The sequence below is a fragment of the Miniopterus schreibersii genome, assembly GCF_964146895.1.
Source record: "Miniopterus schreibersii genome assembly, chromosome: 1".
Taxonomy (NCBI): domain Eukaryota; kingdom Metazoa; phylum Chordata; class Mammalia; order Chiroptera; family Miniopteridae; genus Miniopterus; species Miniopterus schreibersii.
This window is the reverse complement of record NC_138101.1, coordinates 145,460,097-145,474,772: the sequence shown is the minus strand read 5'-3', so window position 1 is coordinate 145,474,772 and position 14,676 is coordinate 145,460,097. Positions and strand designations below refer to the sequence as shown.

At 36.6% G+C, this 14,676-nt stretch overlaps 1 protein-coding gene across 2 annotated transcripts in view; it reads right to left on the bottom strand.

The window, feature by feature from the left end:
- Window positions 1–14,590, bottom strand: part of WDR76 (WD repeat domain 76) — a 38,725-nt gene extending 24,135 nt beyond the window's left edge. The window contains exons 1-6 of one of the 2 annotated variants that reach the window (XM_081144748.1): window positions 14,485–14,590; window positions 12,974–13,074; window positions 11,651–12,049; window positions 8,293–8,385; window positions 7,056–7,111; window positions 189–318 (exon numbers count right to left, since the gene is read on the bottom strand). In XM_081144748.1, the coding sequence (XP_081000874.1) occupies window positions 189–318; window positions 7,056–7,111; window positions 8,293–8,385; window positions 11,651–11,824 (453 nt within the window). In that variant the 5' untranslated portion in view covers window positions 11,825–12,049; window positions 12,974–13,074; window positions 14,485–14,590. Of the gene's footprint in view, window positions 1–188; window positions 319–7,055; window positions 7,112–8,292; window positions 8,386–11,650; window positions 12,050–12,671; window positions 12,822–12,973; window positions 13,075–14,484 lie in introns of those variants that run through there. The other variant, XM_081144749.1, reaches the window with a different exon arrangement.
- Window positions 14,591–14,676: the final 86 nt, after the last annotated feature.

Sequence of the window (14,676 nt, the reverse complement as noted above, 5' to 3'; positions counted from 1 at the left end):
ATACTGCATGTTTTAAAAATTCTTGGGGCACACCTGTTGAAAATCACATTAAATCATACAACAGTCAAGTATTAAATTAATAAAGAACAAATTAAACATAATTTAATGACCTTTTAGTTTAGTTTCAAACACTTCAAAATTTTCAGTATTTTATTAAGTAAATATATTGTATTTGCACTCTTTCTTACATTTTCATCTACTACTACTACTGTTGGCTGGGTTGGGGTTTCTGGTAATGAAACTCCTGAAGGATCTATGTTTAGTAATCGCATTGACCTTCTACATCCAGTCTCATTTTCTCTCTTCTTAGGCTTCTTTCTAAAGAAGTGGAAAAAAACTCATGTTATACTCATAAAAGTTATATGTATTTATTTAATAATATTAAGGAGATAACTTCTAGGAATGTATCTCATGGATACAGTCACACATTGCAAAGATGTATGTACATGGCTATAGTGATTTTAATTAAAACCCTGAAAACATCATAAATGTTCATCATGGGGATATGAGGGCTGTTAAATAAATTATGACATACATATCTAATAGAATAATTTGTAGAAATAAAAAAGAATGAAAGATTATGTTAATATGAAATGAACTTATAAGAACAAAAACAAGGTCCAGTGCATGTTAAATATGCTTCTATTTTTTTACAAAAAGGTTACATATACACATACATTTGTGCATGCTGAGGTTACCTATGGAAGAATATACATGAAACTATTAACAGTGGTTTCCTCTAGGGAGAAGACCTGGAGATCTAAGGTCTAGGATGGAAAAGACTTAAATGTTTCATTGTATTCCCTTCCATATAGTTTACTTTTTAAAAATCATATACAGGGTGGGGCAAAAGTAGGTTTACAGTTGTGAGTACACAAAACGGAGTTAATTCTTATTTACTATTGTATTATTTTCCATACAAACAACTGTAAACCTACTTTTGCCCCACTCTAAATAAATACATATGTACTTTTTTATGCACTACTTTTCATTTTAAAACAGTTTAGAACTTCCAATTTCCAATTCCACACGTGGAGAGCTTGAAAGTTACCACTCTGTCTCATCAAGTAAAAAGCTGAACAGAGTGAAAAATCAACAACTTTTCTAGGACCCTGAAGAGTGGCAAAGACACAGTGAAAACCACTGACCCCAATATTGGAGAGCAACACAGGCAAATACAGGATTCATGACTTACTGGAGCAGAGACTCAGGAATGAAAACCACCGTGGAAACCAATGCCTGAACCACCATGAAAACCTGAACTGTAATTGACCAATTGCTGGAGGCTCAGTGTGGACAAGTCTGAGAAAAACTCCAGGAGAGTCTACACAAAACCTGCACATGGATGTTTATAGCAGCTTTGTTTATAACTGCCAAAACTGGGAAGCAACCAAGACGTCCTTCAGTAGGTGAATGGATAAATTGTGGTACATCCAGACAATGCAATATTATTCAGTACTAAAAAGAGATGAGCTATCAAGCCATGAAAATACAAGGAGGAACCTTAAATGCATAATACTAAGATATAGAAGCCAATCTGAAAAGTCTGCATACTGTATGATCCCAAATATAAGACATTCCAGAAAAGGCAAAACTTTGGATACAATAAAAAGATCAGTGATTGCCAAGGGTTAAGGTGGTAAGAGAATGAATAGGCAGAGCAGGAAGGATATGGGAGGGAATGAAAACACTATTATAATGATGGATTATATGTCGTTATACATTTGTACAAACCCACAGAATGTACACCACCAAGAGTGAACACTAAGGTAAACTATGGACTTAGGGTATGATATATCAATGTAGGTTCATCCTAGGTACAAATGTACCACTCTGTTGAGTGAGGCTGATAATGGGGGAGACAATGAGTGTGCGGGGGCAGGGGATATATGGGAAATCTCTGTACCTTCCTCTCAATTTGCTGTGAAACTAAAACTACTCTGAAAAAAATTAAGACTTTAAAGAAAAACCTCAATGGGGACTCACCCCTACAATTTTGTGAGATTTACATTCAGGGGCTCGACCGGGTCCTCATAGTATTTATGAAAGAAAAATCCCCTCACGTTTCCCACAAAGGGAGGGGGAAAGGAACCACTTTGAAATACACCAAAGCACTCTGTTCCCCTTAACAAGGACTGCCCTCAGGAGAAACTAGTTAACCAGAGCCTAACCTGTAGGGTATTATAGGAGCTACCTGACCTTGGGAAAGGGAAATACCCAACTCCAGCACACTCTTGCCATTTTCTCCCACCTAAAGGGGAAGGGAAAAACTAAAACACTGTGAAGTTGACATTCCAGAGGCACAGGCTCACTAAAAGACTGAGACGTAATCACAGGACCATAGAATGCTTCCCCTCCCCACACACCTTACCACCACATTACTAAAGGACTATTTACAACAGTTCCTTTTTCCCTATACCTCATGTCAGCTATCAAGAAAAAATTCCAAAGCACACAGAAAGGCAAAAAACAACTTGAAGAGACAGCAGAAGCCTTAGAACCAGATATGGCAGGAATTTGGAATTATCAGACCATGAATTTAAAACAACAATGATTAATACACTAAGGGCTCTAATGAATAGAACAGACACCATAAAAAGAGATGGGGAATGTAAGCAGAGAGACAGCAATTCTAAAAACAAACCAAAAAGAAATGCTAGAGATCAAAAACACTGACGGAAATTAAGAATGCCTTTGATGGGCTTATTAATACACTAGGCATGGCTGAGGAAAGAATCTCTGAGCTTGAAGATATCTCAATAGAACCTCCAAAACTGAAAAGCAAGGAGAAAAAAGACTGAAAAAAACAACAGAATATCCAAGGACTGTGGGATAACTACAAAAGATATAACACGTGCACAATGGGAATACCAGAAGAAGAAAAAGACAAAGGAACAGAATAAAAAGTTGAAACAGTAATAACTATGAATTGTACCAAATTAATGTCAGACATAAAAACACAGATTCAGGAAGCTCAGAGATCAAGCAAGATAAATGCCAAATAAAACTAAATCTAGGCAATTCATTTCCAAACTACAGAAAATCAAAGATAAAGAAAAAATCCTGAAAGAAGCTAGAAGAAAAAAAGCACCTTATCTACTGAGGAACAAAGATAAGAATTTTATCCTTATCAGAAATCATGCAAGCAAGAGTGGAATAAAATATTTAAAGTATTGAGAGAGAAAAACACCACCAACCTAGAATTCTGTGCCCTGTGAACCTAAAATATTAAGTCCTAAAAATGAAAGTAGCTCATTAAAAAATGTTGGGAAAAGAAAAGCCTCTAAAATTACTTCCAAAAATTCTCATTAAAAAAATCTCAACTACAGTCCATATTAGTTCAGAAAAATTAGTAATAACAATTATTTACTGAAAGTATACTATGTGCTAGAAACTGTCCTAAGCATGCAATACCACAATAAATCTTCAACAACCAAAAAAAGCCTCAGCATATGGAATAATTTGGGTTCTCAAATTATTAAAACAACTATGATTAATAGGTGAGATTCCTCCTAGAAAATCCCATTCCTAAAGACACTCTCATATATAGGCATGTTCAAGGACTTAAGAGCATTCAGCCAGGCCGGGTGTGGCTCAGTGGTTGAGCATCGACCTAGGACCCAGGAGATCATGGTTCAATTCCCAGTCAGGGCACATGCCCGGGTTTGCAGGCTCGATCCCCAGGCGGAGGATGTGCAGAAAGCAGCTGATCAATGACTCTCTCACCATTGATGTTTCTAACTCTCTCTCTCCCTCTCCCTTTCTCTCTCTGAAATCAATAAAGATATATTTTTTAATTAAATTTTTTAAAAAAATGTTCAGAGCAGCACTTTTTACAATAATAAAAATCTGGAAACAACTCAATTGTCCCTCAACAGTAGAATAAACCACAGTACATTCATACAGCAGCAAAAATTAATGAAATAAAGCTGTACACATCAACATGAGTGAATTTTAAAACAAAGATATAAATATGAGCAAAATAAGAAAATCCAAGAATATAAAAATGGCATCATATTGTATATGAATATCAAAAAATGGCAAAATTAAATATACTGCTTAAGGATACATTCATGGATGGTAAAACTATAAATAAATGCAAAGAGTGATTATCACAAAATTCAGCATAATAGTTATATCTGAAGAGAAGGGTATATAAGGGCCTTCAAAGGCACTGTAATTTCTATTAACCTGGATGGCAGGTACATGGGTGGGTTCTTATATTACTACTACTTTCTCAACTATACAAATATTTTATATGTGCTTCCTTTGTATGTATAATATATTTAATAATTTTTTAAATTTAAATCTCTGGATTGGCATAATGCCAACTTTACAGAAAAGAAAAATTATGGAAATTGTCTAAAGTTAATATCACAGCTATAAATTGCTGAATCAAAATTTGAAATCGAGTTTGCCAAATTTCAAAAGCTACGTTCTTTCCTTTATATAACTTCCTTTATATAACTCTATGTTACATAAAAGCTATGTTCTTTCCTTTATATAACTCTACCAACTTGATACTAATACCTATAGAGTCATACACCGCATTACCATGTTTTGGTCAACAACAGACTACATATAACACAGTGGTCCCATAAGATTATAATGGAGCTGAAAAATTCCTTCTGCCTAGCCTAGTGACTCCGTAGCACTTGTAACATTGTAGCACAAGGCATTACTGTTTTGTGCCTGTCCCAAAACAGTCTATTGATTGCTATCAACTAGAAATGCCAGGGGGCACTCATCTGGACCCAATGAGCTTCCCAGACAACTCTTTTTTCTAAACCAATGTCACAACTAGACCTACTCTTACTATGATTACAAGCTGCCCTTCAGCAATAACGATTAGGAAGCTTTAAAGAAAAAAAGAATTTATTATTTACCGGCCCTGAAGCATACAAGGCATGCCAAGGGGCATACAGCTGGGTCAAGGGTAGAGAGAAAGGGAAAGCAAGAGCCTAGGGTTCTGCTTTTATTGGGGTGGGGTAGAGGGTGGGGAGTCTAGGGTTTCATTGTAGGGTATTACGAGCTCACTCTTATTGGTGAATGTAAAACATAAGAGTGGGAATTTAAAGCACTAGAACAGGGAAAAAAAACACAAAAAAACAAGTATCCCAAATGGTTAGTTATCATAATCAACCAAGATCTCTAAAATCGCCTCAATGTGGGAAGGCGGCCTGGCACTTTATCTAGTGGCTGGCAATGTATTTATTCTAGATAGCCTTCCTTGAAGCCAGATGCCTTTTTGAAATGAATGCCTCTTTGGAGTGGATGCCTAGGGAATCAAAGCCTAAATCAGGCACTTGCATGAAAACAAAGAAAAGCCACCCTTTTCTTTGTAGGCTGGTGTAGGTCAGCGGTTAGAGCATTGGCCCACGCACCCAAAGGGTTGCTGGTTCAATTCCCAGTCAAGGACCCATGCCTGGGTTGCGGATTATCACCCCAGGGCTCGTTCTGGAGGCAATCAATCCATGCGTCACATCAATGTTTCTCTCTCTCTCTCTCTCCCTGCCCCCCTCCTCTCTTCTACTCTCTCTCTCTGGAAAAAAAATCCTCGAGTGAGGATTAACAAAAAAAATTTTAAAGAAAAAAAAAAAAAGGAAAGCCTACTGTCAGGGCTTATACAATTATGGTTTTGTGATGCTGTTATCAACAAACCTACTGTGCTGCCAGTGGTATAAACATATAGCTTACACAACTGCAGGAGGCTATACCACCTGGGTTTACAAAAGTGCACTCTATGATGTTCACACAACAATGACAAAGTAGCCTAACCACGATTTTGGGAACAAATCAGCAATCTTTGCTAATAAAAGATATGCAAATGTAAAGCTATTAATCAGCTGGCAACATAACCAGTGCTATTGCTTTGCAGGGTTAATGATGTTCCTCTTATAACATCTCACACTCAAAAATACATGGCCATGATTAAGTTTAGCTTTCCTCAAGCTAACTGACTTGTATTAAAATCAAATCAAGGCCCTGGCCTAGCAGCTCAGCTGGTTAGAGCATTGCCTTGATAAGCCAAGGTTCCAGGTCCGATCCTGGGTCAGGGCACAAAGAAGAAGCAACCAATGAATGCATAAATAAATGGAACAATTAATCAATCTCTCTCTCTCTCCTCCTCCTCCTCTCCCTCGAAAATCAATAAGTAAATAAAAATCAAACCAGTTAAAGCGATGCTATATTTCATTACCATCTGCGCTAAACAAATGATCTAATGATGCCAAGATTTTTAGTTTCTTCATTTATACATAAGCACTGCTAAAATGCAGTAGATAGAACTTAAGCTAAGGAATCCTGAAGTTCAAATCCTGAAGTTTCCATTTCTGAGCTATTTTGACCTTAATCAAATTACTTTACCTTTTTGAGCCTGTTCTCTATCTCACAAAATGGATGTATTATCTCCCACATCTAGTTTTCAAAATTAAATGAGATAAAACAGGAAAAAAATTTTAGGTCACTGTATTTTATAGATGTGCAATAAATGTTCACTTCCTTTATTCTAAGAATGGAACAGAAAACACAAATTGAAAGCAAAAAGATAGCCAGGAAGATAAAAAGAAAGAAGAATCTTTAAGAATGACAGTTTTCGGTGGGGGGAAGTAGAAGAGGGCATAGGGGAGATAAATGGTGATGGAAGGAGAGTTTACTTGGGGCGATGAATACACAATACAATATACAGATGATGTATTATAGAATTTATAGCTCAAATCTATATAATTTTATTAACCAATGTCATCCCAATAAATTCTATTTAAAAAGGGGGAAAAAGAATAATTTTCTAGGCAAAAATAAGAATAATTTAGTAAAAATAAAGATTTCCCTCCATTAACAGCAATAGTATTAAATATAAAAAAATTCAGCTCTGAAGATTCTATTTCCTCTATATTAGATGAGAACTTTAGTAATTATAAGGTAGCATTTCCTCAGAAAACCTATTAAGATTAAATTACAAAGTTTCTGATCTGTTACTTATTTTACTATGCTGAATCATTTTTTCAAACTATAAAACTCAGCAATATATCACAGGGCATTCTCATATCTTTTACCTTTTGGATTCAGGAGGCTGGCTCTTCTTTATCATTTCACGGAGTCTTGCAGCTGACTGCAAAATACACAAAATATATACACATAAAAATAGTATCTTATAACTACAAAGCTTACCTTTTAAAATATTAAGTATCTGCTACTATATCCACATAAACTAAGATCTATACAGGAAATAAAGATCCTTAAAATATGATACCTGCTCTTGGTAGTAGACATGAGACAAATATACTATCAATAATAAAATCAAGTATATAATACTGTTTAAAGTACTGGCATTCTGATGCCTTGAACCAGGTTGCTAATGAGTTTACATGATTAAACATTAAACATTTAGTCAAATATACTATTAAAAATTAAAAGGTTTAACTTCCACTAAGGAAATCATACTTTGATATTTTCTCGAAAAGTTATAGGTTATACTTATATAATAAATCATAATTTCTGTTAACTATAATCAAAATTAGAAGTAGTCTGTCTAAATTTCTGATAAATTTTAATGACATACATATAAAGTTTAGTTATATAAAATTATATTTACTCACCCTCCCTTCCCCCTCAAGATGCAACCACACACTGAATATTTAGGAATCTAGTATTTGGAGAATTCAATTAATTACTTAATAAAGCCAAGGGTTTGATGTCTTTTGGAGGGAAACATCACACACCCTCCTAAACAGTTATTCTCTCACACACAGAAATTTACCCCTCAGTATAAAGACACCAATGTAAATTATACACTTAATTATAATGATTATAAAACATTAGCATAGACCTGGCCATTCATCCTTAACACTCCCTATACAAATGGCATATTCCCATCTATTAAAGTCTAAGATTTTTTTTAAAAAGTTTGTCTTCTTCATCTAGTACACATCCTTCAATTCAATCCCTCCCACTTCTCCTTTATCCTTTAGTTAAAGAAAACACTTAGAACATACCCTGTTTCTTGAACCCAAGACAACCTTTCATAAGACATCATTACTTTATGTACCACCAAAGAGGGGGGAAGGGAAGAGGTGCCAGTTATAGTTTTAAGTAGCTGATTTTAAAAATATTAAAATTTTAAAAAGTCTTGGAATCAATAAAATATAGTAACCTCTCTCTACTAAGTACAAAACTTGCTCTTAATTTACCCTTTCTAATATGGCACTATGAAACCTGATACCATGAGTATTTTATCAACCCCACTGGGAAGAGAAATTGTATCTTAGTTTTAATTAGAAACTCCACACAAACCTCAGACAACTGAAGCGAAGCAAAAAAGTTTGCATTTTCTGATATGTTCTTCAGTCTCTTCCTTTCATATGGTGACAATCCTGAAAAATCATCCTATGAAATTACACCAAAAAGATTCTGTTACTTAACATAATCCATAGCAAAAGCACCTCACAAAACTAGGTGCTGAATTCTCTGCATGTATACTTTCCTTCAAATTGCACCTACTCTATTCATATCATATCTTACTAAACAGCACATAATCTTTGCTTTATTAGATATTGAGTAAAAGAGTTTGAATGTCGGATAATCACAAGATATATGTATGGCTTCCCAATTAAATAACAAATTATCTGATATCAGAAGTCAAGTATTGTAACCTAATAGCAAATTATTTCCTACTGGCCATTAATTATACTATTACTCGAAGTTATCTTTTTATTAAAAAAAAGAACTCAATAACAGAAAAATTTTAAATTCATTGAAAGTATTAAGAAAATTTAGAAAAAACAACAACAACAAAAAAAAGAAATAAGCACATGAACAGAAAAGGCAATATGACTAGAGAAGCCATCTTGGAAGTCCAATATCCAATAGTTGGGGGGTTGCAGCAGAGAAAATGAAGACAGGAAATAATTAGAGAAATAATACAAGAAAGTTTCTCAGAACTGAACACATAAGATTAAAAGGGCCCAATGAGTATGCAGCTCAAGGAATGAAAGAAGACCAAAATCTAGGCATATTATCACAAATTTTCTTAACACCTGAGATAAGTGAGATAAGAGAAGATTTTACCTAAAGGCTTGCAGAAGGAAAAAATATCACAAAGAACCAAGAATCAGAATGGCACTAATTTCTCAATATTGAGGGAAGCTATAAAACAAGGGAACAATATGTTAAAAATTCTAAGGAGCCTGGCCAGTGTTGCTCATTGGTTGAGCATCAAGGTACATGCCCGGATTGCGGGCATGATCCCCAGTGGAGGGCATGCAGGAGGCAGCCAACGGGTTTCTTTTTCATCGATGTTTCTATCTCTCTATCCCTCTCCCTTCCTCTCTCTCTAAAATCAATAAAAACATATTTTTAAAAATGATATTAAAAACAAATTCTAAGGAAAAATTAAATTATTTTCAAATTACAATTCTAAATCCAATTAAGCCATCAATCAAATGTAAAACATTCTTTTAAACATGCAAACTACCTCTCATACACCTTTCTCAGAAAGTTACTATAAGCTGCACTTCACCAAAATGAGAGAATAAACAGTAAGAGAAAAACAGGATCCAGCAGAGGAGAGATAAAAGATTTTAAAAATTCATAGGAAAATGGTAAAAGGAAAGCCAAGACAGAGTAAAACAGTCCAGAAAGAAGTAGGAAGATGGAGGGCCCCAGGAAATATTTAATGAAGAAAAATATATATATGTGAAGCCATTAGGATTTTTTTTAAGATTTTTTTATTGATTTTGAGAGAGAGAGTGAAACATCGATTGGCTGCCTCCTGCATGCCCTACACCAGGACCGAGCCTGCAACCCGGGCATGTGCCCTGACTGGGAATCGAACACACAACCATTCAGTGCATGGGACGATGCCCAACCAACTGAGCCACACCGGCAAGACAGCCATTAGAATTCTTTAATTTATATTGAGAAAAATTTTACAATTCTGGTAAAGCTTGAGCTATACCTAATTGAGGATATAGAAAGGGAAAGCATGGGGGTGGGGGGGCACCTGTGTGTAAAAGGTATGAAACAAATCTTCATCTTCCAATAGATAATGTAGGGGGAAAAAGCTAAAAAAGCTGAAAGTGCAATTTGTCTATTGAGCAACAACAAATATAAAGGAATGTGGCAGACTGTGGCTGGGTAGCTCAGTTGGTTAGAGCATCATCTCCATACACCAAGGTTGCACGCAGGTAGGTCCCCAGTCAGGGCACATACGAGAATCAACCAATGATTGCACAAATAAGTGGAACAGCAAATCAATGTTTCTCTCTCTCCCTTCCTCTCTCTCTAAAATCGATAAAAAGGAGGGGGGGAAAAAGATGGGCAACAAAAAGAAAGGAATGTGGCAGAAAATTGCTGATTGTTTTGGTTTGTTTTTGTGTATTTGTGTACATATGGAATTACCTCTCTTTGTGTATGTACATATACACATGTGGAATTATATGACATAAACACATATATATGTATTACTTGGACCAAAATAAAGATTTTTCTCACACATACAAAATAATAGTGGCAGCAAAGGTGATTGTTGTCATTGCCTTCAAAACTGCTTCTCAGAGAAAAACATCACCATCATCAAGGACTTCCTAAGACTCTATTTCAAAATGCTCAAAACTGAGATCAAAAGAACAAATTTAAATGATTCTACTCACCACAGAAAAAAATTAAGAAAATTCACTAAGAAAAATCAGTGTTTTTGCCCTAGCTGGTTTGCTCAGTTGTTAAAGCATCAGCCTGAGGGCTGAAGGGTCCCGGGTTCAATTCCGGCCAAGGGCACGTACCTCAGTTGAAAGCTCGATCCCTGCGCCAATCAGGGCGTGTGCAGGAGGCAACCAACTGATATGTCTCTCTCACATGGATGTTTCTCTCTCTCTCTCTCTCCCCCTTCCACTCTCTCTGAAAAGCAATGGAAAAAATATCTACAAGTGAGGATAAAAAAATTGCGACAAAAAGAAAAATCAGTTTTTGGGTTTTTTTTAAATTTTTTATTTTTGCTTAAAATATTACAGATGTCCCTTTTTCTCCCCCAAAAAATCAGTTTTCTAAGAGGTATGTGTAATTCAAACTATTGTCACCCATTACCCACCTCTATAAAACTTGCAACAGCACTCCTGGTAGGCAACAGAAGCCAAAAGAGTAGGTCCCTAATTTCTTAAACTGATTCAAAATTTATTTTAAATACAACTAATAAATTTTCTTACGTATCTTCTCTACTCCATCATTTATCTCTTTTTTGTGTTTAAAGAAAATATTATTCAGCACATCAATGCAACCAATTAATGGTGATTTTGATATCCTGACATCAAGGGTCACTCAAGTGCCCTATATCCCACAGGCCAACTTCTTTTGGTATACTGTACATAAACATGTAAAGGTGAGCAAGATGCCATAAAGTATGAATAAACTCAAAAATAAATGTAATAAACTGAGAAGAAAAAAGGAAAGCAGAGTGAAGATTAAATCAATCCTCTCCATGACAAATCAAAACTAAGAACAAAATTAACCCAAGGAAGCTCTCTGTTAAACAGTTAAAAAAGAAAATTTCAACTAAACATAAATTAGATAAAATAATTTGTTTGAGCTAGAGTAACCTTATCAGAACTTCAATTTTTAAAATAAGAAAATTTTGGATAAGCAATAACTAAACTCTTACCAGGCCTGATGTGGTATCTTCATCACTGTCTCCATCCTGCCTGCCTTCCATGTCAACACCGAGAATCACTGTATCCGAAGTGCTCATGTGCTGTAGTTTGTTATTTTCTGTGTGAACATCTACAGATGATTTTTGCAGAGTGGATTCTGTCTTAGAAGATGTGGTGGTTTTCATCTTTGGAGTTAAAATCTTCCTGAAAGTTTTCTTTATTTCAGTCTTCTTATATTTCTTACATGCCACTTCATTGTTAGAATTATCTAATAGGGATTTGGGGAGCTTAAATTTGTCTGGTTTATAATCACTGAGTGAAAAGGGTACAAGACACACCTTAGCTGTTTTTTCTAAAACTGGTCTCAGAGATACATAAGAGATGTTCTGGTTTTCTTTATATTCATTCACCTATTCAGACCAATAAAGGAAAAGAGAGTATTAGAATCCCAAGTCCTATATCTTTTCTTACAGATCAGTGCAAATAAACTGAATTCCTATTTCATAATGACTATATTAATCCAAACTGATAATCTATAAAAAAAATTTTTACATCCAAAATCAAGACAAAAAATTCACTAACCCAAATAGAATTACTTATTATACTGGTCACATTTCTTGCCCATATGAATCTACCAGACCAATAAATAATACAGTAAGGACTACAACTTGTAACTGAGGAGTCTACCCTGTCAGCTGCTGAGTAACTGGAATTGTTCCAAGAATGGAAAACTGACTTACTGCAAAAGCAAATGTAGAGTCCCTGATCCCATCCTGCCACTATTTCTGGGGTTGAAAAGAACCTTTCTCTACGCTCAAGCCTAGATTCCGTAGAAGAAAACCAGAGCAAGGATCCTGCTTCTCTTTTGAAAGAAACCCGGGAAAGCCCGTTAATCTGCCAGATGCCCCAGCGGAGGGAAAGAGTTTCGGAGTACGGCCGAGCGGGCCGCCAGGCGCTGGTGCCCTCCCAAGCACAGCCCCTTCACGAAGCCTGCGGTGGGAGCACACCCGAAAGCGACAAGCCGTCTCTCACCTTCACTTGGACTCGCTGTCTGGAGCCCACCTTCTCCTCAGCCGCCGCGCACAACCCGGACATCTTTCCGCGGCTAAGCAGCTGGCGTCTTCCCGCCAATATGGGCAGGAGGCGGGATCTTGGGCGGGGCTGGAGGGGGCCTCGGGGGCGGAAGGCGGGGCCGGCGGGCTAAGATCCCAGCAGGCCGCGGGGGGAGGGGTACGCGGGCCGGCTCCGGCGGCCCCTTAAAGAAGCAAGCTTACCGGTCTCAACCCAAACTCAAATTCCTTAAAGGTGCGATAGGACGGAATGGGCATTTTTACCTTGAATCTTGGTAATTTTGATGCCGCTGGTCCCAGGATCTCGCTTTGAAAAACACTGGCGTTTTTGCTGCGGAAAAACTATCCTGCCTTGCAGTGTGAGCCTGGAAAAGATTCAGACTCAAGTAGATGCCCAAAGGAATAAAGAGGAAAAGAAATAAAAATCAACGTGCAGCCTTTACCTCGGGCTCCTGAGTTCCTTATAACCCTACCCCCAGAATATTATGCCTTATGGCTACCATATTATCTTCTTCCTAGGAAGGGAAGAATTTTGATTTTTTTTTTTAAAAAGCTGATAACTTTTAGCCGGTTTAAATTTTACCTGATCATCTGCCCACCAGTTAACTAAGATACTAATCATGACCTTAAATAGCCTAAAGGCTGGGAAAAAGTGAATCAAGTAATTTGTGCATCACAAAATATCAGATTTTAGTGCGCTGTACTTCTTATAGACAGCCTCATATTTTTCTTCAATTAGCCATAATCACGCCTCGGATAAACCTCATTGGCTATGATACTGCCACTGCACAAAGCTAGGTACAACCATATTAAACATTTTTTTTCTGTTCTCTGGGTTCCCGTGAGCCAAAACAATTGCCTCCCCAACAAATTACTCCCTCTGGACAGCACAGTTTTTGAGCTGATAAATTCATATTATAAAATTAAGGTCTTTTTCAGCCCTAAACTGCTCCCTTGGTTGGTTACTTGGATCCTCCACTGTTCCTCGCTGTAGACTTGCCCAATTTTATTTCTTCTCCCAGCCGAGGCACAACTATAAAACACAGGTGAAATAATTTCAGAGCTAATCCTATAATTTCAGAACCTATCCTATTGCCAGGCCCTCCAGGCTCTAGTACCTGGGGAACTTTCACCACTCCTTGACCCCAAAATTACTGGTAAAATCAGACTTTTCCTAGTGTCTGATATTTTACACCATGCTATTTCTGAACTTCAAGACTTTGTTCATGCTGTCCTTTCTCTCTACAACACAGGAATTATAAAATCCGTTCTACAGTGAAATGTGTTGACTTCCAATTAACCAATGTTTTTTACACAACCCAGCTAGCAAATTACAATTGCTTGTTATGATTCTGTAAGTCCTTGAAGACTTCCTGAATAAAATTCAAGCTTTTTTTCATTTTTCATATTTATTTATTTATTTTTTAATTCAAGCTTCTTGAGGGCATGAGGCATTTAACATTATTACACAGTCCTTACAGAGAGCTAAGTATGGTAAACACAGCAAATACTTAATACTTATGGACTTATACAAACATATTCCAGTCAGGAATGTTTTAATTAGCGGTCTCCGAAAATTGGAACTGTAAAACCTAAAAGTAGAATTTTAGGCATTAGGTGCTATTAGCAGGATTTCTATCTCAATTAAACTCTAATTCTGAGATCTCAACAGTCTGCACCAACTGCCTTTCATTATCTCCTAAGTTTTTTATTCGTCACTATCCCATTTTCCTCGGCTTCAAACCAAGCTAACAAACGAAACCTTTAATTCTGACCTTCCTCACCCCAAGGCAACAGCAGAGCCCAATAGAAGCAATTTCCCGCCAGAAGAGGCGTCCAAATACTGCCAGACTGAGGACAACAGAGCGGACTATTGTACATGCGCAGTAACAGACTCGAAGTTCTAATGGTAGGCGTCCAGAAGTCCTCCACAATCCCACAATCCTCTGGTCGCTTACTTCCGGTTT